This window comes from Drosophila albomicans, chromosome X, assembly GCF_009650485.2.
Source record: "Drosophila albomicans strain 15112-1751.03 chromosome X, ASM965048v2, whole genome shotgun sequence".
Taxonomy (NCBI): Eukaryota; Metazoa; Arthropoda; class Insecta; order Diptera; family Drosophilidae; genus Drosophila; species Drosophila albomicans.
In genome coordinates, this window is record NC_047627.2 from 29,772,768 (window position 1) to 29,797,613 (window position 24,846).

At 39.2% G+C, this 24,846-nt stretch overlaps 1 protein-coding gene across 2 annotated transcripts; it reads right to left on the minus strand.

Annotated features, from left to right (window-relative positions):
• Positions 1-923: 923 nt before the first annotated feature.
• LOC117577810 (mucin-19) lies at positions 924-14,633 on the minus strand. 2 transcript variants are annotated; one of them, XM_052004906.1, is made up of 6 exons: positions 14,530-14,633; positions 13,519-13,682; positions 4,369-5,927; positions 3,586-3,738; positions 2,748-3,524; positions 924-1,820 (listed from the first exon to the last, which is right to left on the minus strand). In XM_052004906.1, the coding sequence occupies exons 2-6, from the start codon at positions 13,530-13,532 to the stop codon at positions 1,603-1,605; spliced, it is 2,721 nt and encodes a 906-aa protein (XP_051860866.1). In that variant the 5' UTR covers positions 13,533-13,682; positions 14,530-14,633; the 3' UTR covers positions 924-1,602. The 2 variants fall into 2 exon arrangements, with proteins under 2 accessions (XP_051860866.1, XP_034118632.1); XM_034262741.2 differs by lacking the exon at positions 14,530-14,633 and adding an exon at positions 14,392-14,466.
• Positions 14,634-24,846: the final 10,213 nt, after the last annotated feature.

Sequence of the window (24,846 nt, forward strand, 5' to 3'; positions counted from 1 at the left end):
TCACGATTTTGCGAATTTTTTTTTAGAATATTGATTTTGGTATAAGAATAAAGCTTTTTTATTAAATTGTAAGATACAAACAATCTTGATTTAAGAGTGTTTTCTTGATTTTAGCGCGCTTGATTTTCTATGGTTCATATAATCTTGATTCAAGATTTTATTCTTAATTTTATCAGGTTTTTTCTTTCTGTGTTATTGTGTGCTATTGTGTTAATCGACTATAGCTTAAGCTCTGCTGCTGTTCAGATTTCAAATGTGTTGAGCTACTTAGAGCTATTTTCAGTATGAAGAAAACTCAACTTGTACTGTATCAAATTGCTGTTCAATTTGTTTTCTTTTTTTTAAATGATTTACGCTGCATCTCATTCACTTTTGGTAATCAATTTCAAATTGTTTTAGATTGACTAAAGAGTACAATTTATTGAACAATTTATTTGAAGTTGCAGTTGATGCTCACTCTGTCTGGCTTTTATTTATTCCCTTTTCCCTCTTTGAAAAGTTGGATTCCGTCAGTAGTTTTATCTACTACAAGTGAAGCAAATGCTTTAATGCAATCAAGCTTATCCATTCGCTCAGTTGTTGCCACTTTTTAATTGTCTGTCTGAGGGCAGGGAAGAGCGATTCATCATCGCAGCTTATTGCTAATTTCATTTATAATTGCATAATTAATGCTGAAATGGAGCTGTAATTGCTGTCGAATAAAAAACCATTTGTCGAAATATTTCGTATAGTCTTTTTACTTATTTTTTGTTGTTGTTTATTTAAAAACGTATAATTAAAAGTCGTTTGTTTATAGTGTATCAAAAAAAAAAGAAGTGGGGGAGAGAGAGAGAAAGAGGGATTATATTATAACATCTTGCATAACATCGTGCAAGATCTTGAGCTCTATATTATCATCTCTGACATGCCCAACATAAATGGAATTTTCTTTTCTTTTCTTTTCTTTTTTTTATAATCTTAACGGTCTACAAGTGGCTGCGTTTTTCGCGTTTTTTTAGTTTTTTTCCATCGTTTAGTTTTTCTTCATTTTGGTGACTTTTTTTTGTTCACAAAGTGGGATACAACTTAAATAATATATTTCAATATTTTAATTATTGTATGTGTAAAAAGCTAATCGCGTTTTAAGAACGAAAACAGACAAAAGAGAGAGAGAGAGAGAAAGAGTTGTTAATGGGGAAAAGAAAGAAAAGGAAGCAACATATTACAGAAGATATTTATCGCTGGCCGAGTGCGCCCACAGAGGGCGCCACTCAAATTAGGAGTGTAGCAGCACAAGAAATTGGAATTGGAATTGGAAGTCAAAGAAAGCGCCAAAAAAAGTCTAAAGGAAGTTGAAATAGAAAAGAGAGAGCGAGAGGGCAGCGGCGGTTGGCTGTGGGCAAGGATTGGGGTTTAGAGAATGTGGGATAGAAGAAGAAGAAGAAGGGCGGAGCGGGAGGGCCCACTGCACTTCCGCTACAGCTTCATTTCCGCATCATCCGTTGAAAGTGTCACGCTGGAAGTGGAAGTAGACGGAAGAAAACGGGCTGCTGCTGTTGCTGTTGCTTTTGCTGTTAACGGGCTAACGGGTTAACGGGTCAGCGGATGAACCGGTTAACCGGTTTACAGTATGGTGCCGGGCTTTCGCAGGGGCAAACGACGACGCTGTCCAAGCAGACCCAAACCGCGTGCCTGCTGCTTTGTTGTGGCCTCGGCGGGCTCAGTTGTCTCCTGCTCCTTGGCCTCGCCGGACTCCTCAGAGTTTGCCGCAGCGCCAGCATTATCCTTGGCTGCTGTCTGCTCAGCGGAACCATCTGCGTGCTCCTCCTCAGCGGGTGCTTCTGTAAAATAGACACAAGAGTTTAGTAGATTCGAGTAAAGTAGAGTAAAGAAGAGTTAAACTTATGACACAAGACTGCGGAAGATCACTTGGGAGAAAAGTTTCGATATGAACTTGAACGGAGCTCAAAAAGAAACAAACTTAAAAGGAGTTTTAGATATGTGATGGAAGATAACTAAAAGAAAGCTTAAAAAGAAATAAGTAGCTGAGCAACTCCTGGTACTTAGTTTGGAAGTATTTCAGGAGGAGCTCAGGAGGGCTGTTCTTAGCACGTAGAGCGAATATTTCAGTTGTAACATATATTGAGAGAATCATCTTGAAATAATTAGATTACTCAGGAGAAAACTGAATTTAAAAAGAGCTTGACATCTCCGGAAAAGCACTAGGAAATAATCTGCTGAGCAATTCCTCGTACTTTGTTCGTAAGATCCTCAGAAGAGGTAGATAAAATACTTCGGATACAAGTTGAGAGAATCATTTCGACATAATGATGTCAACGAATTTGAAAAGAACTTGAAAGGAGCTTGACATCTCGGGAAAACCACTAGGAACTAATCTGCTGAGCAATTCCTCGTACTTAGTTGGGAAGTATTTCAGGAGGAGCTCAGGAGGGCTGTTCTTAGGACGAAGAGCGAATATTTCGGTTGTAACATATATTGAGAGAATCATCTTGAAATAATTATGTGATTAGATTACTAAGGGGAGAACTGAATTTAGAAAGAGCTTGACATCTCGGGAAAACCACTAGGAACTAATCTACTGAGTTGGGAAGTATTTCAGGAGGAGCTCAAGGGTGTCTCTAGGAGGTAGATTGAGCGGGTCATCCTAAAATAATGATGTAATAAGAATGCTCTGGATAGTCAAGCGTATTTTTTGGGATTTAGTTAGTCAGAAGAATACCCCAAGGCATTCGTGACGAGCAACCTACCTGTGGTCGAGGTAGCCGCTGCAGCGCCGCCGAGATGCAGGCGACGCTTGGCTAGCAGCGGATTGATTTTGCGGGGCGCCACCGCCGCTGACGACGACGGCGACGACGACGCTGGCGAGGCGGAAGCAGCAGCTGGTGCGGCACCGCCGGCTACTGTGGCTGCGGCAGCCGATTTCGACTTGGCCGCATCAGTCTTGTGCAACGCATTGAGGCGCGGACGGTTCTTGAGGCGATTGAGACCGGACACGGGTCCGGCATGGTTGGCAGCGCTGCCGGCAGCGGCATCGCCTTCCTCAGTCTTCTCACCGGTCTCGCCGGCCTCCGCCTCGTTGCCCTTCACATCATTGTGATGGCTGCTATCCGCTGCCGAATCCTCAGCCGCGTCCTTCGGTGCCTCGGTGCTGGCGCCAGCGCGTCCCAGTTTACCACGTGGCAGCAATCGATTGCCACCGGCACGATGGAGATTAAAGCGTGACGGACGCACAGACTCAGCAGTAGCAGCTGGCGCGGCTCCTGATGTCTTGGCTGCCGCCTCCTCACCCTGGCTACCCTCCTCGGCAGGAGCACCGCTGTCGGCAGCTGGCGCCTTGGTGGTGGTGATGCGACTGCGTCCACGCAGATTCAGTCCGGGACGACTGCGCAGTGTGCTGCGTGCTGTGGTGCTGGGTGCGGCATCTCCAGAGCTGGCTGCGCCATCGGAGCCCTCCTCATCGGCTGAACCAGCGGGTTTCTCTGTGGTTGATGTGCTTGTGCCGCGCAGGTTGAAGCGGTTGCGTGCTGTAAATTGAGGCGAGACGTCAGACATCTGTCTTTAACATACGGAAACTCTATTACTTACGTCTGCCACGTGCAAAACCGGAGCTCACGGGCTTCACTTCCTTGACGGGCGCAGCTTCTTCCTCAACAGCAGCTTCGGCTGCGGGTTCAGGGCTGGCGGTGGTGCGTGCACCGGGACGGGAGCGACCGCCAATTGAGGGACGCGAGAAACGATCTGCGGAAGAGAGAATCTAGGTGAACAAGCAGTCTCATAATGATAAAACCCTGAAGCAATGTTGGGAGAATAATGAGTGTTGCAGATTAGCCAGGAACTGTTTGGGTGAGATCCTTCAAATGCCCAAAATACAGACTCTCCATGAAACTTTTAGAATTTCTGAGTTGTCTTGGGTAAAACGTCTTGAATAAACGCTATGGAAAAACTCTTCAGGGTTCAAAAACTATAATAAACACCCCGGGGCAACCTCTAAAATAAAGACTCTTCATGAAACTTTTAGGACTTCTGCACTGTCTTGGCAAAAATTCTCTATGCAAAATATCCTCAGGTTTCAGTATAAAAACACCCCAGGGTATATAAACAAAAAGGGCTAAGGGACTTTCACTTTGCGGGATCATCAGGATTAAGAGAGTATAATTAGTATTTTAGAAAGTGTGATTGACGTTCATGTGTAAAACTATTTAAAGGGGACTAAGGGACTTTCACTTTATGGGTTAATAAAGTATCCTCAGTATGTTAGACTGTGTGATTTAGGTTCATGTGCGCAATCCATTCAGAAAAATCTAAAGCTAAATACCCAATTTCGAAGTTTATCCCTCCTTGAGTTTAGGGACTTTCTGCTTCACTTACTTCTGCCAGTCTTGGTGGGTTCTGTGGGCGTCGACTCAGTGGTTGTTGTGGTGCTTGTGGAGCCGCCCTCGCGCAACTTGAAGCGATTGCGTCCAGCGAGACCATTGAGACCCGATCGTCGGCCGCCAAAGAGCGAAGGTGCCGCTGTTGTTGTGGTTGTGGTTGTGGTCGGTGCCTCTGTCGTCGTTGTGGTGGTGGTTGTGGTCGTTGTGGTTGTGGTTGTCGTTGTCGACGACAGCTCCTCGGGCACTGTGGTGGCATCGTCGGCATCGGTGCTGGCGGTATCGGGACTGAGGGTGGTCTCATCGATGCCATCGGCAGCGGTTGTCTCCTCCATGTTGAGATTCTCGTTGGTCAGTATGGCATACAGATCGAGGGCAGCCTTCTCCATCGATGGCGTTGTCTGTTCCGTCTCATCATCCAACTTGGCGGTGATCTCGCTGTCGCTCTCACTGTCACGCTCCTTTGCCTTGGCTGCTGCGGCGGCTGCTGCTGCGGCAGCTGCCTCCTGTTCGACGGCAATCACCGGTTTCAGCTCCTTGTCGCCGTTGCGTGAACCCTTCTGCTGTTTCTCATCGGTATTGAAGGTTTCGCTGTCGACCAATTCGAGGCTGGGACGCTTGACACTGATCTTCTTACGCTCCGCGGCCGTTTCCAGCGAGTCCAGCGCCGGTGTCGGTTGCACATCAATGTTCTTGCCGCGGCTGGGGAAACGAGTGTTCAACGGCAGACGCTCGGCTTCAATGTCCTCGGAGGTATCCACACTGTTGCTGGCCGCACGTCCCTTGGCCTTGCCGCTCTGCAAACTGTTCTCGCTGGGCGTGGCCGCCGTGCTGCGATCGATGTTCGAGTAGCGAGTCTTGCCACGTGTGTCCAGATCGGCGGGGGCTTCAACGGCAGCGGGAGCGGCCACAGCTGGCTTCGCCTTGCTGTCGGTATTGGCATCCTCTTCATCCTCGTAGTAGTAGACATACTCGTACTCGTAGTCCTGGCCGTTGGGTCCCTTTTTGATCTCGATGCGTGACTTCTTGTTGTTCTCGCTGCCGGCGCCGTCGAGCGCAAAGTTCTGATTGACAAACTCATCGTGTGGATCGACCAGCATGTCATCGTCCAGATTGTCGATCTTCTTGGCCGCCGTTGGCTGTGGTGTGGTCAACGGCAGGGCTGGCTGATCGGTGCTCGACTTGAGAGCCAACTCAGCTTGGGCAGCCTCCTCGATTTCACGACGCACCTCGGCGAGTTCCTCCTCCTCGATGGCACGCTTCGCCTCGATGCTCTTCATCACATCCTCGTTGATGAGCGCACTGAGCACGGGATTCAGTTCGGGGCGCTCCTTTGTGGCCAGCAAATTCATGGAGTAATCACCGCCATCCGCCGAACGAATGCTGATCTTGTGCGATGTGTGGAAACCTTCGTCGCCCTGCGAGCTCGCTCCTGGCACCTTGTGCGCTGTCTCGAACTCTTCGCGCTTCACCAGCGGATCGGACAGTTGCTTCTCCAATGGCACCGTGGCGAGCTCCTCGCTGGCCACCAGCATGGCCAGACAGCCTAATAGACAACTGCAAAGAAGGAAAAGGAGAGTGTTCAATTAGTATAATTGATTATGTTAAGCAACTTCAAGGGAATTTTCATTATTCGGTCAGGGTAACGTTTTTGACCTAAGAGCCTTGAAGGGGTAAATCGGGTAACTAGAAAGATTTTTATAAGCATCAAGAGGAGTGCTAGACTTATTGAAATCTTGTATTATTAAGCAAGTTCTTTTGGGAATGAGTAAGTAAATGATTTTTTTGTGATTCCTTCTCAATTGAAGCAGACTTCAATTCGGTTCTTTCTCTTCATCATTTCCATACTCTTAGAGCCGAAGTCTTAAAGACTTAAAACACCTTTGACTGGCATTCCTCACTGGAAACTCTTACATCAGAGCTTGACCCTGATTAGCTTTATGTATTGCAATCAAATTGAATAAAGATGCATCTGCTGCGGGTTTGTTAATCAGCTAGGAATGAACTTGACCCACTCTCCCACTAATGCTGCTATTAATACAATGAAGCCAATCAAGCCTTAAGCTCTCCGAAAATAAAAGTGCTAAAGTGTATATTGTATTAAAAATCAAGTCTTTCTCTATCTGCATTTCAAATCAGTTTCGTTGCTGTGTTTGCTTTGGTTTGGTTTGGGTTGGTTTTGGTGTCTAGTCAATGTCTACGGCGTGTCTATTCAAACTGTCTGGCTGCTAGAGTCTCGGTTCACTATGATCATGACCTAGTCTCCCATTGCGTTCCCCCAAATTGAACACTGATTGGGTATAATTAAATCATTTGATCAAATTACGCCCGAAAATAATAATGATTGTGCTTATCTGGTTTGAAGTGGAGCTCAGCTAAGGAGGGGATGATTGATTTGGCTTTAGGCAAAGATCATCGCGTGCTGATCGCTGTCTAATGATCAATCATGTTTGGACGCCGTAACGCAGAGTGATTGGAGTGATGTCGATATGCTGCTTGTGCAGATGCAGCATCAACAACAACAACAAATAAAAAAAACCTTTCACAATTTCATTACTCCAATCTCTTTGGTCTTTTATGTAGATGAAGAGATTGTGCATGCGATCGTCATGTCGTGCAATTGCAGCAATAGTTCATTGGGCTTTGCGAATCCGCATTGCGATGCAACCAAATAGTTGTCGATGATGATTGTAGCAAGGGAGTGAGGAAGGGAGGTGGATGTTGAGAGGGGGAAAGCAGCGAGTTGCCAACGATGGCTCAAGGCAAACCACAAAATGAAAAGCAGAGACAGAAAGACAGAGAGTAAATAAGAAATAAAATCAAATAAAATATTGACCACTGTCCACCGGCCAGCTGAAGTCGATGTCGGGAAACTTGAGACAAGGAATATACATATACGATACATATATAGTATAGTAGACAGATATGTGCATATAATGCGCGTAGTAGTCGATGTTGTTAACGTTCATGTAAATGTTAACGTTAACGTATCGAACCGGTTTTCGAACAAAAGGTGTTAACCCATTTCGAATTCGATTTCAATTTCGATTTCGATTTCGTTGGCCATTTCAACAGAGCCCAGCCTCAGTCTCGAGGTTCAACTCCCGAGCCGGCAAATGTTCGATATCTTAAAGACAAGACTCTCGAGCGGGGTCGCGGGTCGCCTCGAAATTCCCTCCCTCCTCTCTCTCCTGTCTCTCCCTATCTATCTCTGTCTCTCTTTGCTTCCCAATCCATATGTTGGCGCTCTTGACGATAACTTTTAACATTTTGAATTATGTGCAGTTGGCATCGTTTTGCAGCCCCATTCGCTTTTTTTTCTCTCTCTTTTCTGTATGGCGAACAAGTTTCGACAACAGCTCGTTGTAAAGGTAGACAACTTCAACTTATTTTAATTGCAACAGCAACAGCTAAAGCTACAGCTACAACAACACTAACACTAGCAACAACAACAACAACAACAGTAACAACTGACAGCCCAAATGGCCCAAGAAACAATGGCTCCAAGAAAAGTTATAATTATGTCTACACATCGTGCAAATTGCCAGCAGAGGAGCAATTCTTTTTTATTTTCGCAAATACCCAGCAACTGTTAAACGAATGTCGATGGGATGTGATGAACGCAATACAAACAAAATTATATTTTTGCTGTAATTCATAAATTCCAATGGAGTGTTATAGAGATTTTCATAAAATCCACAATTCTACAGAGTATTTGGTGAGCTTAGCTAATTAAAGTGAAGTGCTGCTAGTTAAAGGTCAAATTACTTAGTTATTCAGTTAATATTCAAGTACTGATAATGCTATAAAATGCAATGCACATAAATGTGATAAAGCCTGTTAAAGTAGCTAGAGATGCATACAAAAATGAATATATTTTTAATGAAATCCACTTTGAAATGCAATAAAAACAGAAAAATATATATGTATATTAAGGAAGTTATTGGATACATGTAAATCTAAGTCTCATCTGGGTTCGATATAACAAACCCTTTTGAAATTAGAGTCTCTTCTAAGTTCTGTAGCAGCTGAATACAACTACATAATATAGAGTTTCAATACATCAATAAAAACTCTGTAATAATCAAATGTAATTAACTTTCCAATTAACAAATTGCCTGTAAATTGAGAAATCTTCAACAAGTTTTCAACATTTCTAAACCATAAAATTCAAGTCCATAAATGTTAAATATTAAAAGACCTTTAAACAACTTTTGAAGTGCTTAAAGTCTATAAAGAACTTTAAGTAAATTACAGTATTCAAATGTAACTAGTAAGTGACCTTTCAGTTCCTAAAGTCTCCGAAGAACTTTCAAACATTTCTAAAAGCATAAAATTCAAGTCGATAAATGTTAAATATTCTACGACTCTTAAAGGAAATTAAAATGTTTAAAATCTATTAAGAGCTTTCAGTAATTTAAATCATTAAAATTAACTATCGAATGACCTTTCTCTGTAGAAGTTTGCAGAAGAAAAATAGAAAAAGACTGAAGAAGAACAGGGCATTTGGCATGTCTATAACTTGTCGATATAGTCTGGCATTCGCTTTAGCTCTAATTGTGTTGTCTGAGGTAACATCAAGCCCATGTCAAGGGAGGGGAAAGGGAGAGAGGGGGAGGTAGGTAAGCAGTGGTGTGCTTGTGGTTTTCGAGTCAGCTGTCCGACTTCTTGGACATGTTATGCATGAGGTGACAATGCGCACATCGCCACACACACACACACACACTGACACAATATACCGAACACAATGCAAGAGATCCGCACTGAGCAACAGCGAACAATGTGCAATATTGGCGTGCTGGCACAGTGGGCTGGCATATGCCAAAAATGGCACGAAAAAATTGAGGAAAAACCATTAATACGCCCACATGGCGAATAATTGTTGACTTGATTTATCGTTCGTTGTGTCGCTCGACGGGAAGAGTGCAACTTATCCAAATGATTGATTGTGGTAGATAATTTGATGACTATGCCATCGTAACTGTCACTCCTTAAAATTTTACTTCATTTTTTATGTGTGCTTGTTTTACTATCTGTTTATCTGCACATTTTTCACAATTTGCTTTGGCTAGCAGTTGCAGTTTTAAACGTTTTGAAATATGTCAAGCTTATTAGACAAATATTTGCATTTAGCATAGTTTTGACATTAAATTCCCTTTTATTTCCTTTTTTATTCCAGGAACAACTGTCAATTATCGAATCTGTTTGGTAAGTTTTATATTTTTATTTACAAATAGTTGAGACGATTGTGATTAATATGAGAAAAGTCTTTAACTTGAATATAAGAATCATATTTCATTTGAGAAATAGGCGAGAGGGAATTACATTGCTTTTTAAATAGTGTGTGCTTTAAAAACAACATACCCTTGTATTGTTATTAGTCATTTATATTATAAAAGGTTTTACCTTTTATAATTGAACGAAGAACAACAAATCATTTTTGTTATTTGATATTATTTTATTAAAGAAATACTTGGTTTGACATTACTTTTTAAATGGAACGAAAAAATTATAGTAACTGTTTTAAAAATAACAACAATTACTTAGATTGACATTTTATATCAATATTATTTTAACACACTCGAGTCCCAACAGAAATCTGTTCATTAACATGACTCGCATGTTTTAATTAGAATTCTTTAGAAATGTAACCGGCTTTAGCTAGCACCTTTGAAAAGTTGTTCTCTAGAGAGTTACATTGAACTCTCAGTCAACCTTTCTATCACAGCTTTTACAGTCACACCCCTCGGACATTCACTTGACAATATTCTAGGCACACACACTTTTACTTCCTCTTCGAGTTAATTTTCTTTGCGTTGCGTTGCATTTAATGTGACATTCTATTTTCAAGGCGTGTTCAATTGATTGTGCACCACGGTGACACAATGTCAGAGAGCAAAGCAAACGACAACAACAACGGCAAGTGTGTTGTGAATGTGAATGACTGATTAACCGTTAGAGTAGGAGTAAGTAACGGGACTGAGCATTTGGGGGTGAGTGCGCCAAGTATTGCGAGTACTTTTGAGCATGTAACGTTAGACTGACTGACTGACTGACTGAGTGAGTAAGCGAGTGAGCGAGCAAGCGAGAGAGTGAATGAACGAATGACTCGCATTGCCAGCTGCTGCTGCTGTTGTTGTTGGTATTGTTGTTGTTGCTGCCCTCCCATTGTGCTGTCTGTTTGGCTGGCGATCTCACATTGGAAAGGCCACTTGGCAACTGGGCGACGTTTTTCTTATAGCTTCGCTTTGATTGTGGGGGAGAGTGTATGTATGAGTGTCTGTGTGTGTGTTGGGTGTGGCATGCATGCGATTTGTATTTTTCATTCGGCAATTCATTTGTTGGCCACAAATTAAAATACAAAAAAAATGCCAAAAAAAAAAGCTAAAAGCCAAAAATGAAGCGTGGCAGCCGCGCATGCGTTTTGACGCTTTTTGGCTATTAGATGCGGCGTCGTTGTCTCACTTCAGGAGTGTGTGTGTGTATGTCTTAGGTGTGTGTGTGTGTGTCTTAGCTGGAGGCCATTGACGTCGTTGGGAGCAGTGAAGCAGCAACAAGCAGCAGACAACAGACTCACAGACAAACACCAGCAACAATGTTGCTCAAATGTAAAATACGTTTTTTTATTTATCATTTTTTTTTTTTTTTGCATTGCATTGCATTGTTGTTGGATGCGTTGCAAAAAGGTTTTTGACTCCCCATCTTCGAGCCCAACGCTTTGCCTCGCGTTGACCTTTCAAACACGCAGCAGCAGCCTCAACAAGAGAAACCAAAGCTGAAGCTGAAGCCGAAGCCGAAGCGAAGCCAAAGCCAATTAGTAGCTGGCTTTTTGGGAATTTTTGGCCTTTGCATTTGGCCTTTTGCATAACCGTTTAAAAAGCAGTCAAAAGGCTGTCATATTTATTTATTGGCCAACTAGTTGACTAAACAACTGACTAACTCACTAACTGACTGACTGATTGACTGACCACAACTGATTGACTGCCCGTCTGTCCGTCTGTCTGTTTCACCGTTTTTAATGCCCAAGCAAAGCAAACTTGTTGACCAAGGCCAACACAATCTGCATGCCAAATTCATGTGCTGTGTGTTTTCACTACTCTCGAGGCTGCGCAGCTTTGGTCTGTCATAAAAAGCTGCAACATCGCATTTTTATGTGCCTGCTGCAGCTGGCTCACATTGTAAACCAACAGACAAGAGGGTGAAGAGGAGCGAGGGGAGGAAGAAGAGAAGACTTGCATCCTTTTACTCAGGGATTATTGCCTCAAACAACAGCAACAGCAACAACATTGTTGTGCCCGAGAGTATGTTTATGGGTAATCACTGACCAACAAGTTGGCCAAGTTAACAACAGCAACAACAACTTCTCGGTGTGTGTGGCTAATGTCAAAAGGTGCTCGCTGCTGTTGCAACTTGTGGCCAAAGCTGCAAAGCTGGCATCCAGAATGCAGTTAACCGTAAAATTGGCCAATTGCCCAGACGCACACGCTGCGTATACGCAATGTGCTCGAGGCACTTTTCTTGTTGGGCAGTGGATAAGCGCATCAAATGCGACAAGCGCAACTAAATCAATACTCCACAACAGAAATAGTAAAATGAATAAATACCACAAGCAAAAACTGTTTATCACAAATTAAAAGGAAGAAACGAAAAAGCAAACGAAGTGCAAGAAATTTGCTACTCGAAACAGATTTGGGAAACTTAATGCTCAGCTGAAGACAAATTAAGAATTGTTATTCTTAAATATAAATTGAAAGTAAAGCAGGCTTAAAACAATTAATTTAGGACTTTATTTGTTGCATAAAAATGAGTGAACAAACTACGAATACTCAATTACTATTTACATCATTTTGAAATGTTCATCGATAGCAAACTTGTTGCACTTCAAAGAATATAATTTAATAGCAATAATTATCTTAAATTATATTTCAAGATGCTATTTTCTTGTCTATAATTTTCTCAGCTTTACTTTAGCATATTTCTGATTCGACCGATTTAACTGCAATTTGAGACAATCAATTCTTTAGACATTTTTATTAAATCCTTTTTAAACAGATCTTACAAACATTTCTGGTATCAAATGCTGAGCTTTGTGGATTTTGCGGTATTATTCTTAAGATATGCCAAATACATAAATATACCGCAAAGCTACTACAATATACCGAAGGCTTTATTTGGTATATTGATTAGTACTATTTTAGTTCTATATGGACTACTAAAATATACCAGATTGTCAGCCAAAGCAACTAAGAACAGTAGTTTCTCATACAAACGCATTTCTTATGCATCGCAAGTATAACAAGTAAGAAAGCTACAGTCGAGTGTACTCGACTGTGAGATACCCGCTACCCATTTTGAATAAAAGAAATGTATTTTGCGGTATTATTCTCAAAATATACCGAATATACTGCAAAAATACTAAAAATATACCAAATGGTATATGTGGTATATCGATATAGTACCGCATTCAAAATATACCATAGACGGCTCAATATACCAGATTGTCAGCCAAAGCAACTAAGAGCCCTAGTAAGTAGGCGTTTTTGCCCATTCAAAAGTATTTATTTAATAACTTCCACAATTTGTATCTGATCGCAACCAAATTTTCAGGAATCATAACTACAATAGTAATTATTGTATATACCAAAATTCGTAGCTCTATCTTTAAAATTACACTTGTTATTCGATTTTTTTTTGATTTGCGGGGGCGGAAGTGGGCGTGGCAAAAATTTGAAACAAACTTGATCTGCGTGCAAACATAACAATTGCTGTCGAAAAAAATTATAGCTCCATCTTTTATAGTCTCTGTGATCTAGGAGTTCATACGGATGGACGGACAGACAGACAGACGAACACGACTTTATCGTCTCGTCGGCTGTTTATGCTAATCAAGAATATGCCTTATAGGGTCGGAGATACCTCATTCAGTCTGTTAAAATACCCTTTGGATACTGGGTATACAAACTCCAATCTCTCTCGCTGATAACTGATGCGTTATGGCTTTGATGGCCATCAAAGAGCTTAATTAAAGTGTATGTTCTCGAATTTTTGTGGTTGATTTTGTGTTGCAAACTTTTTAATTTAGATCTGTCCTCCTCACCATTTTTGTCCCAACGTTTTAAGTAATTGAAATGTAATATTTAATACTCACATTTTGAGCAGCATTTTAGCTATTTGTGTGATTGTTTGTTGATGTTGGTTTTGTAGTTGTTGTCGTTGTTGTTGTTTTTGCTCCTGCAGCAGTTCAAGTTGTTTTCGTTATTTGTTGTTTGTTGGTTTTATTTGAATTTGCACTTTTGAAAGTCAAATGTTCAACTATTGAAAAATAAAAACATTAAAAAAATGAGAAAAAAATTTAAGTAAAATTACTGAATTTCTTTATTGATTAATTTCGCATTTATCGATTATTTTGCGAACGCGAACGCGATTCGATTCGATTTGTTTTTGATTTTGTTTACTTTTTTTGTAGTATTTTTCGTTGTGCTCTTGTTATAATTTGCTTGTTTTGTTATATTCACAATATTGTGTGTGTGTTGTTGGTGTTGTTGTTGCACTTTCACTTTTCACTTTGAAGTTTTTTTCGACACAAAATCAATTAAAAATCTCCAAAAATCAACTTCAGCCTCCCCCCAACCAATGAACAAAAAAAAAATATAAAACATTTGCATGTGGCTGCGCTTCTATGTGTGAGTCGATGTGTGTGTATGTGTGTGTGTGTTAGAAATGTTGAAAAAATTACCCAAGGAAAAAAAAAATTGAATACAAAAATTGAAAATGGAATTTAGTTTGAAAACAATTTTTTTTTTTTATATATTTTTCTGTTTTTTGTTTTATCGCGGAAATTTTGTTCAAGTTTGTTTTTTGAGTTTTTTGTTTGTTCGCGTTGCATGTAAAATGAAGTCGCGGCACTTGAAGCGGCTGCCTTTATATGCGGCCAACACACACACACATACAAGTACACACACATACACACGCACACACACACACACAGAGACACACGCACAACTGTTGCTGCTTCTTATACCATGAAATTGTCGTCGTCGTCGTCGATCGCTCGATCGCTTCGCCTTTGTTTTTCAATATTCAATATTTATTACTTTGTTTTAATATGATTTATATAATTTCGTTTAGTTTTCAATTTTGTATCTTATATATATTTTACTTTGTTTTTTTTTTATTCGGGATATATTTAGTATATTTTGTTGCTTGTGATCTTGGCGCAGCTTTTTCGGTCGGAGCAATCACTTTCGATTTCGCTGCCAGCTGAACGTGAAATGGCAAAATGATGAACGCAACAACCATCGAAAACCGTTGCTGTTGCCGTTGCCGTTTGCAGTCGCAGTCGCTGCCAGCGTTGACGCCGACGTCGACGCCGGCTGAGGGGCAACATAACTGTTAGAGCGAGATGGCGCGTTCAGCAGGAGCGCGCTGTTGTTGGCTTTTGGTTATGGCCATGTTAACACTAAATCATTCACACCTGCTGCTGTGGTTGCTGCTGTGGTGGTTGCTGCTGTTGCTGTGGTTGTTGTTGGTGTTATACTTTCTGAAACGCAGTCGTGTTTTTTCAATGGCGCTGCGACTTACTAGGAAGTTCAGTCAGCGCCAAAGTTGCAGCACTTAATAGTTGCTCAGCTCAGCTTTGGTTGCTCTGGTTGCTGTTGCTGTTGTTGTTGCTGCTGTTGGGGGGTAAAACCCAGCAGCGACATTCACTTGCATTTCGGGGGATTCTCTGCGATCAGCGATCACTGCTCTACTCTACCAACGATCTCTCTTTCCCCCTCTCTACCTCTCTCTCTCTCTCTCTGTCTGTCTCTTCTTGCTTGCTCTTTCTTTGGTATTTCGTAAGCACAAACCAAACTGGTTGCTGCTGCTGCTGGCCTCAAGGCCGTTTGTCGCCGTCGCCAACAGCAGCAGCAGCAACATCATGATCATCATCATCATCAGCATGATCATTATCATCGTTGATTAACCGCATTACACATACGACGCGTTGGCTTCGCTACGCTTTGCTTTGCTTTGCTTTGCTTGCAATTAGCAGGGCAACTCGATTGCCGAAGCTAAAGTTGATGCTGAAGCTGAAGCCGAAGTCGAATCCGGGCAGCAATCAACGACGATCGCAGATCACCGCCATGTAAATTATGCCAAAGATTTTGTCGCTACTCCGGCCGGCTTCTCCCCTTCTCTCTCTCTCTCTCTCTCTCTCTCTCACTGTCTGGACCAACCTGATCAAGTTGACCAACCAACAGTTGTTGTTGTTGTTGTTGTTATTGTAAATATTATTATTCAATCTTTTTTAGCTTATTGATTAACCGTTGTTCATTTGCCTATTTATGCAATTTTATCATTTATGCCACACGTTTTTTTTTTACTCTCCACTCTTTGCTTTAAATTTGTCTTTGTGTGTCTGTTTGGTCTCATGACTGCGAAATGCACCAATAAACGGGAATCTTAATCGAGATTGTGCTGCGCTCATAAATGACTTTCGATTTTTTTTTTTTTTTTTTTTTTTGCAGAGAAATGCCACAACGTATTGCACCTAGATTTGCACCTAGCTTTTGAACCATTTGCAAAGTGGTTCTCGAACTAAGTTAGAGATGAGAAGCAACTGAAATACAAATGAACCAACCAAATTCTTAAGCAAACAAGTCGAGTGTATTCGACTGTGACATACATGTCATCCATTTTCAATTCAAGGAAAACTGTGCGGTTTTATTTAAAAAATACCACATAAATATACCGCAAAAATAATAAAACATACCAAAATAACATACTGCAAAAATACTAAAATATACCGAAAGCAATATTTCGTGCATTGATATAGTATTAAATTATAAAATATACTAATTTAATATACCACGAAAATACTAGAAATATACCAAAGGCAATATTTAGTATATTGATATAGTATTCAATTATAAAATATACCGCAAAAATAATAAAACATACCAAAGGCAATATTTGGTGTGTTAATATTTTACTATATATGAAATATACCAAAATAACATACCACAAAAATACCAAAATATACCGAAAGCAATATTTGTTGCATTGATATAGAATTAAATTATAAAATATACTAATTTAATATACCACGAAAATACTAGAAATATACCAAAGGCAATATTTGGTCTATTGATATAGTATTCAATTATAAAATATACCACGAAAATACTAGAAATATATAAACGGCAATATTTGGTGTATTGTCATAGTAGTACATTATAAAAAATACCAAAATAATATACCACAAAAATACTATAAAAAAAGTATACCAAAAGATATATTTGGTATATTTATATATTTATTCTTGAAATATACAACAAATACTAAAAATATACCGAATGATTTTTTTTGGTATATTTAAATAGTACTAAATTCAAAATATGCCGTATAGTAATTAATTAAATCAGATTGATAATCCAAAATAATCGAAATTCTTGAAATCGTTTCAAAAGTGGTTCAGCGAGAAATCTCTCTTGTTATCTGAATATCTGAATAGATCATTCTAAGACCAAAGGCTTTAGTCTCTCAGGCTCCAACTCATTGCAATTAGGAATTGTATTGTTTATTTCAATAAAATAATAATAGTAATATAATCCTCAGCATGAACTTCAGCTCAGCAGGTCACAAGAAATGGATGAGCACCCACAAAATCACATGTTTCGAACCATGAAAACTAAGTTTGAAATAAATATTCAAAAATAATGACAAATTTTCGTTAAACCGTTTAAAAATTGGTTCTCTTGATATATCTAAATTCAGAAAGAAGCGAACGCGCAATTGAAACACTGGAAGTAAAAGCGGTTCACAAATAGTTGACCCACAAAATAAAATATTTTGAACCACGAAAACTGAGTTTGAAATAAATAATCAAAAATAATAATAGATATTCTTTAAACCGTTTCAAAAATAGTTCTTCATATATGTAAATATACTCGTATCATCCTAAGCATGAACTTAAATTGAGTTCACCTAAGAAGCAAATTCGCAGCACTGGGACACTTGAAGCAAAAACCGGTTCACAACAAGTGGTTTACCCACAAAATTGCATGTTTCGATATGTCAACAAAATATTGGGGATTCAAATGTAATCAGCTTATGGCATTAAAAGCTAATTATCGTCATGTGTATTAACAATAATATTATAGTATTCAAAATAATCCAATGCGAACGAGTTGCAAACCGGTTCAAAAGTGGTTCAGCTCAGCTCAGCTCAGCTCGTGCAAAAGTGCAAAAGCATCGGCATCGGCATCGACAGTTGTTGTAATGCTGAAACTTTGTTGGTATGCTGACTCCAAGTGTGAAGTTTCGGCGAATGGAGATCGAAATGAAACTGGTTCAAAAATGAGTCAAATGTATTGAATTTCACACTCTCACACCACCTACACTAGTCGAGAGCCAGAGAGCGGAGGAGGAGGAGGAGGAGTGAAGAGCAGAGGAGGAGAGTTGTGCGATTGAGTTGAGGCGAGTTCGAATGGCATCACTTAAAGGTGTTGTTGTTTTTTTTCTTTTTGTTAGTGGTTTTATAACGCGACAAAAGCAAACTCTAGCTTGGCTTATTTGGTTTTGTTTGGGCGATTGATCAATCGATTTTCTAATTAGCATTGATCGATACTGAAACTCGAAATGAGTGCTCTTTTATTTATTTTCAATTTGGGGGAATGCGACAAATAATCAATATTTGCCTTGCTTAATGGATGTCACATATTTGCAATATTTACAGTATGTGTGCAAATACCTCCGATGATCAAATATATGCAAGAAACCAAACCAAAAAACCAGGCCAGCGAACCGGGAAGCAATCCTGTTGAAAACAGCAGAAGAGAAGCTCTTCATTCTCTTCTCTTTGCTCTCCTCTTAAATAATGTTGGTCATGTAACTTAACTACAGCAGGTTTCGGTTTGGTTTGGTTTTTTTTTTTTGTGTATTTTCCCTCCTCATTATTGCAATCTTTCCTTTCTTGGCCTTGACGATGGCAACGTTGGCCAGGCCGATTAAATTTCAAGTGATCGTCGTCGCCTGGAGCCAGAACAACTTCAAAAAATGAGTCAAGTTATGTCGAGGTCACGTTGATCAAGTTACCACAGAGAGTCTCGTTAACAGACAAGACAAGTCAGCAAAAAATGAAAAAGAAAAACAAAAGCAACAAAGAAGCAGGACAAGCGAGGAGCGAGTGTTAATGCCACATGCAAGATTGGGGCGTGGCGACAGTCGAAGGACAATGCTAATGATCATAATTGTCCATTAAAGTATTAAAGTAATGATCGTCTTTTGAAATAGCAAACCTCTAGGGAAGCCTCTTCAAAAGCCTCACAAGTGTCAATCAATGCATCAGTTTTCTGTGAACTCATTTGCAACACGCATTCATCAGTTTCTTGGGTTGAGTTTTCAAATAAAACATACATATATGATTTCATAAACGAACTCAGGACAACGAGCAAGATGAGAGAATATAGAAAGAACCATTTTCAAGAATAGGAAATAAAAGCTGCTTTAATTTATAACAAATCCAAACTTTAAATATCAAAAATAATATGAACATTTTATTTTGTTTTATTCAATTTTGTTTGCATTCATTGCCAAAGTGTGATAGAAATAAAAACAAGTAAAAATGATGCAGTCAAGTTAATGATAGTGAAACAGTGCGGTATTATTCTTAAAATATACCAACTTAATATATTAAATAATGCCAAAATATACCGAAGTCTACATTTTGGTATATCAGCATACCAATCAAAAGACTTGTTGTGGAAATGATTTACTTAGACTTAATATACTGACAAATACTAAAATATACCAAAGTGTTTATTTGGTATATCAATATACCAGACAAAAGTCTTGGTGTAGAAAGGATTCGCTTGAACTTAATATACTGACAAAATACTACAATATACCGAAGTCTATATTTGGTTTATCAATATACCATTCAAAAGACTTGTTGTGAAAATGATTCACTTTGACTTAACGTACTAAAAAACAACTAAAAAATACCAAAGTCTTCATTTGGTATTCGAATATACCACATAAATGTTTTGGTGTAGAACCGATTCGCTTAAACTCAATATACTGACAAAATACCACAATATACCGCATGATATATTTGGTATATTAAAATACTATTTTTAAAATTTGTTGTGGAAATATACATACTTAATATACTGAAAAATATTAAAATATACCAAAGTCTTCATATATATTCAAAAATACTAAAATATACTAACATCTTCAAGATACCAGACAAAAGTCTTAATGTAGAAATGATTTGCTTAGTTTAGTTTGACAAAATACTACAATATACCGAAGTCCATATTTGGTTTATCAATAAACCATTCAAAAGACTTACTTAGACTTTACATAATGAAAAAATACTAAAATATACTAACATCTTCAAGATACCAGACAAAAGTCTTAAAGTAGAAATGATTTGCTTAGTTTAGTTTGAAACTGACAAAATACTACAATATACCGAAGTCTATATTTGGTATATCAATAAACCATTCAAAAGACTTATTGTGGCAATGATTCACTTAGACTTTACATAATGAAAAAATACTAAAATATACTAACATCTTCAAGATACCAGACAAAAGTCTTAAAGTAGAAATGATTTGCTTAGTTTAGTTTGAAACTGACAAAATACTACAATATACCGAAGTCCTTATTTGGTTTATCAATAAACCATTCAAAAGACTTACTTAGACTTTACATAATGAAAAAATACTAAAATATACTAACATCTTTAAGATACCAGACAAAACTCTTAATGTATAAATGATTTGCTTAGTTTAGTTTGAAACTGACAAAATACTACAATATACCGAAGTCTATATTTGGTATATCAATAAACCATTCAAAAGACTTAATGTGAACATAATTTACTTAGACAGTTGTAAGCTCTAGTGGATTAATTGCTAAAAACGTTAGGAAAGTTGCAAGCTTCAAAACAAAAGTTGAATTCACATTCACACCTAAAAATAAAGACGCGGTTTATAATGAATGTTTGATAAAGTGAAATTACTTAAAAAAAAAAACAAATTGGGTTTAAAAGAATTTGAAGAATTTAAATCACATTCATTTGTTACCTGCGTAAAGTTGTTGATTAAAATGTGTGTGTGTGTTGGAGTTGTTAGCAAATTGTGACAAATGTGTTAAATTTAGTTAATGCTCAGTTAACACTCGAATGAGAATGAAAAGCAAACAATTCATTTTTAGACTCTGCACAACAACAACAGCAACAAAAATAAGGTCAAGGTCAATGCAGAAGCAGTTTTTGCCTTTTTTTTTTTATTCGCTTTTTACTTTTTGGATTTTGCCTTTTTCGAGAGAGTTGCGATGTGGCATTTGAAATGCAACTCGCATCTTTTGCAACTTGCAGCATAATCGCGATGTTGATGGCGATAATCTGATGCATTTTTAGTTGTCTCTCTCTTTCTCTGTCTCTGTCTCTCTATCTCTTTTGAGTTGAGACTAATTAAGTCCGGAGTTAGGTCACAACTTAAGCCGTTGAGTTGTTAATGGGATATTTTGGCGGAGCACTTGAGCGAGACTTTTATCTTCTTGACAGCATTTAAAACAGTTTTGAATCCGAAAAGCGAAATAAAACAAGAAAATAAACAAGCAAATGGCATTCAAATCTTTTTGGTATGCGCATCGTTGACGTTGCTGTTTTATGAGTGACCAACAACGCGAATGAATAAAATAATAATAAATATATGCAAATAAAATTTCAAAGGAGTGACCAACTGGTAAATGAATTAAATAATAGAGTAATAAAATCCAAAAGAAATTCAAATACAATTTTGAAAAGGAACTTTCAGAGACAGTGTGAAGAAAATCAAAAACTAAAGTTTGATAAGTAAAAAGTAAAACAAAAATATGTAATAAAAAACAAAACAACAACAACAACTGTTATTCAACAATTTGTGAGCAAGTGTGTGTGTGTGTGTGTGTGTGTGTGGAGTGTATAAATAAACAGGAGTGGCCAACTTGGAATGTTAATGCGCTGCAATCGTTGGTCTTGCCGAGAGCCACTCCAAAAAGAGTCGCACGTAGGCAACAACAAGACCGACAATGACGTCGCTGTCGCTGTCGCTGCCTCTGCTGCTGCTGCTGTCGACGTCGCTGCTGCAGACGCTGACAACGCCAACGCTCGTTGGCATCGCTTACAAAGCTCAGCTTGCCTCGCCTTGCTTCTGCCTCTGCCTCTGCCTCTGCTCATGTCTTCTCGCCTTGGCCCTGCGTTGTGCCCAAAAGTTACGTGAACTTTGCACAGGGCAAAGGGAAGGGAAGAGGGCGGGAACGAGAGAGACAGAGAGAGAGAGAGGCGGGAGTGATAGCTGCTAAAGACGCAACAGATTCGGAGAGAAAGGGAAAGATGACAAACGGTGCCTCTAAGGGAAAGAGAGAAAAGGAGGTAAAAGTGACTGAAAGGAAAAGAGAGAGAGAGAGAGGGAACAGGAGATAAAAGTGACTGAAACGGGGAAAAAAGAGGAAAAAAAGAGGTAAAAGTGACTGAAAGGGAAAGAGGGTGCGAAAGAGAGAGAAAGAGTGAGAGAAGAGGTGATAAAAGTGACTGAAATAGAAAAAAATAGAGAGGAGAAGAGATAAAAGTGATTAAAAGGGAAAGATAGAGAGAGATAGAGAGAGAGAGAGAGAGAGAAAGCGAGAGTGAGAGTGAGAGAGCAGGAGATAAAAGTGACTGAAACGGAAAAAAAAGAGAGAAGAAGCGGTAAAAGTGACTGAAAGGGAAAGAGAGAATGAAGAAAAGTGACTAGGAGGGTCAAGGAAAGGGGGAGAGAGAGGATGCCAAGATATAATAGAAAGAAAGGAATGAGAGAAAGGAAGGGAAGGGAAAGGAATGGAAAGGAAAGGAAAGGAAAGAAAAGGAAATGAGAGAGAAAGGAGGCCGAGGTACAACTGAAAGGGAATAGACGATAGAGGGAGAGAGAGCGTAAAGGAGTAGTAGAAAGGCAGAAAGAGAGAGGTAATAGGACAGTCTCAGTAGAATAACCTACACAGGACTAAAAGAGAATCAAAAAAAAGGAGAGAGAGAGAAGTCAAAAGGGAGAATGTCGAAGGTGTTGATGAAGGTGGCAAAGAGAGTTGAGAGAAAGAGAAAGAAAGGCAGAAAGAGAGAAAGAGAGAGAGAGAGATAGAGAGAGATAGAGAGAGATAGAGAGAAAAAGAGAGAAAAGAAGGAAAGAAAGATGAATAAAGAGAGAGCTAGAAGAGTTGCCTGCTTACAGCCGCTGAAGGAAGAAATGGGGAATTCAAGTGAGGAGCTAAGAGAGACGGCTGGACAAAAGCGAAAAGAATTAACCGGCCTGCAGTGTAGCCTCTCTCTGTCTCTCTCCCTCTATCTCTCTCTCTCTCTCTCTCTCTCTCTCTCTATCCACTCCCCCCGCTGTCAATCTAGTAGTTGAGTCGCATGTGCATGTGTGTGTGTGTGTGGAGAGACAAGTAAAATTTATAACTGTCAATTATTATGCAAGAGTTGTGAGCAGCAGCGATTGCTGATCCCGTCCTCCTCCCGCCACGCCCCTCTCCGCACCGCCCCGCCCCACCTGATGGTCGACGTGTCGCGCAAAAGCAATCAGGAAATACCCGAATCCAGAGGGAACGAGACGGAGACGGAGATGGAGTGCGAAAGAGACGGCAGCAGCAGAGACAGCAAATTAAAGTTATAAACACTTCACACACACACACACACAGTTACAAGTTGAGCCCAAAATAAGTGCCGAAAATAAGAAAGAAACAATTCCCTATATCTAGAGTTGAAGTAAGAAGAGGGAGAAACAGTAGAAGAAGAAGCAGACAATGAAGCGTACCGCAATCCACTCGCATAATCGAAGCACGTAGTATTCCCCTCCCCCTCCTCCTCCTCCTCACTTCTCACTCCTCACTCCATATCCCTCAACACTCCCTATTCCCCGTTCTCCATTCTCCATTCTCCACATTCCCGTTGCCCGTTCTCCGTTCTTCGTTCCCCATTCTTCATTCCCTGTTATCCGTTGTCTGCTTTTGTTGGAGTCGCCGCCTGTTGTTAACAGTTTGTCGCGTCTTCTCGCATTATGTGTTCTTTGTTTTTTTCTTTTAGTACTTCTTTTTAATACCCTGTAGAGTGTTGACTTTCTGCACGAATCTTCTGCGAAATCACAGCTAATAAGCTTATGAACTTTATTTCATGTATCGTAGTATTTTCTTGTTGTTCCCTCATCTTTCCTTCACTTATCTCCCATCTGCATCAATATCTCATGTCTGCAATCTTTTCGAAAACGCAGACAGGATACACTACTAATCTGTCTTAAGGTTGTCATGCACTATGAGAGAGTTTGTCAAAAAAAAGAAACACTTTGCGCTACTTAAAATTCGGAAAATTACTCAAATAATTTCATAATGTTTGAAAAATTAATTATTTATTTTATTTATTATATTAAATCTAGTTTTAAATACTACATTTAATTTTAGAGAAAAGAGTCCTTGCTGCTTGCCTTTGACTCTATCAACAAAATATATGTTTAAGCTTTATATAAAACAAATTGAATATTGACAATTTTGCAATATCATTGGAAGTGTTTAAGAAATGTTTTCGCTGTATATTAAGAAGAAGTTTCAAGACTTTATTTCAATAGCTAAAGAATTAACTTCATTTGAAGATTCCAAAAGCGTTGATATTTTACTACTTATGTTAAATAACCAAGATCAAATTTTTACTATTTCTCAGGAAGTTTTGATCTACTTATGTATGTATTAGTTTATGCATTTTTTTCTTTCCTACTCTAATATAGCCTTTTGTTCCTTCATAAGGTATTTCATATAAATGAAATAAATTTCTGCACTATATCTTGCTTTATATCTCATCAACTTTGTAGGGTATCTATCAGTCACCATACTACATTCACTTTAATTATTTAAGCGTCCACTCAATTATTTGATGACTTCTTTTTTTTTTGTTGTGTGTGTTTTACACGCAAAACACTTTTTACGAGTATGTTGAGTATTTTTGTAAATTGTTTTGTTTTGTTTTGTTTTTTTTTTATGTGGCTTTGGGCTTATTATATTGGCCATTGGCGGCGTGTTCTTGGGAGTGCCAAGTGCCGGTCCAGGCCAAACCCTCAGTTCTCAGTTCTCAGTCCTCTGTCCAGTCGCAATCGCTGTCCCCATCCCAATTCCAGGCAACGTTGAGGTTCAATGTACGTTGTGAAGAACCTTAAGAGAGTAGACAACCAAAAGAGTTATGTTAAGAAGTCAAGAGGAGAGTGAAGAGCGACGACGACGGGGCAAAAGTGTATTTACTTATTTTGTGTGTTGTGTGTGGGGCGACAATTGTTGACAGCAACAACAACAGCAACAATAACGAAATCATCATGTTGCTAATGATGATGATAGATTTTTGATGTAGGCTGACATTTAATGATTCACTGCAACTGTTGTGACTGTTTCTACATTTCAGTTTTTTCTTTTTTATACCCGCTAAACA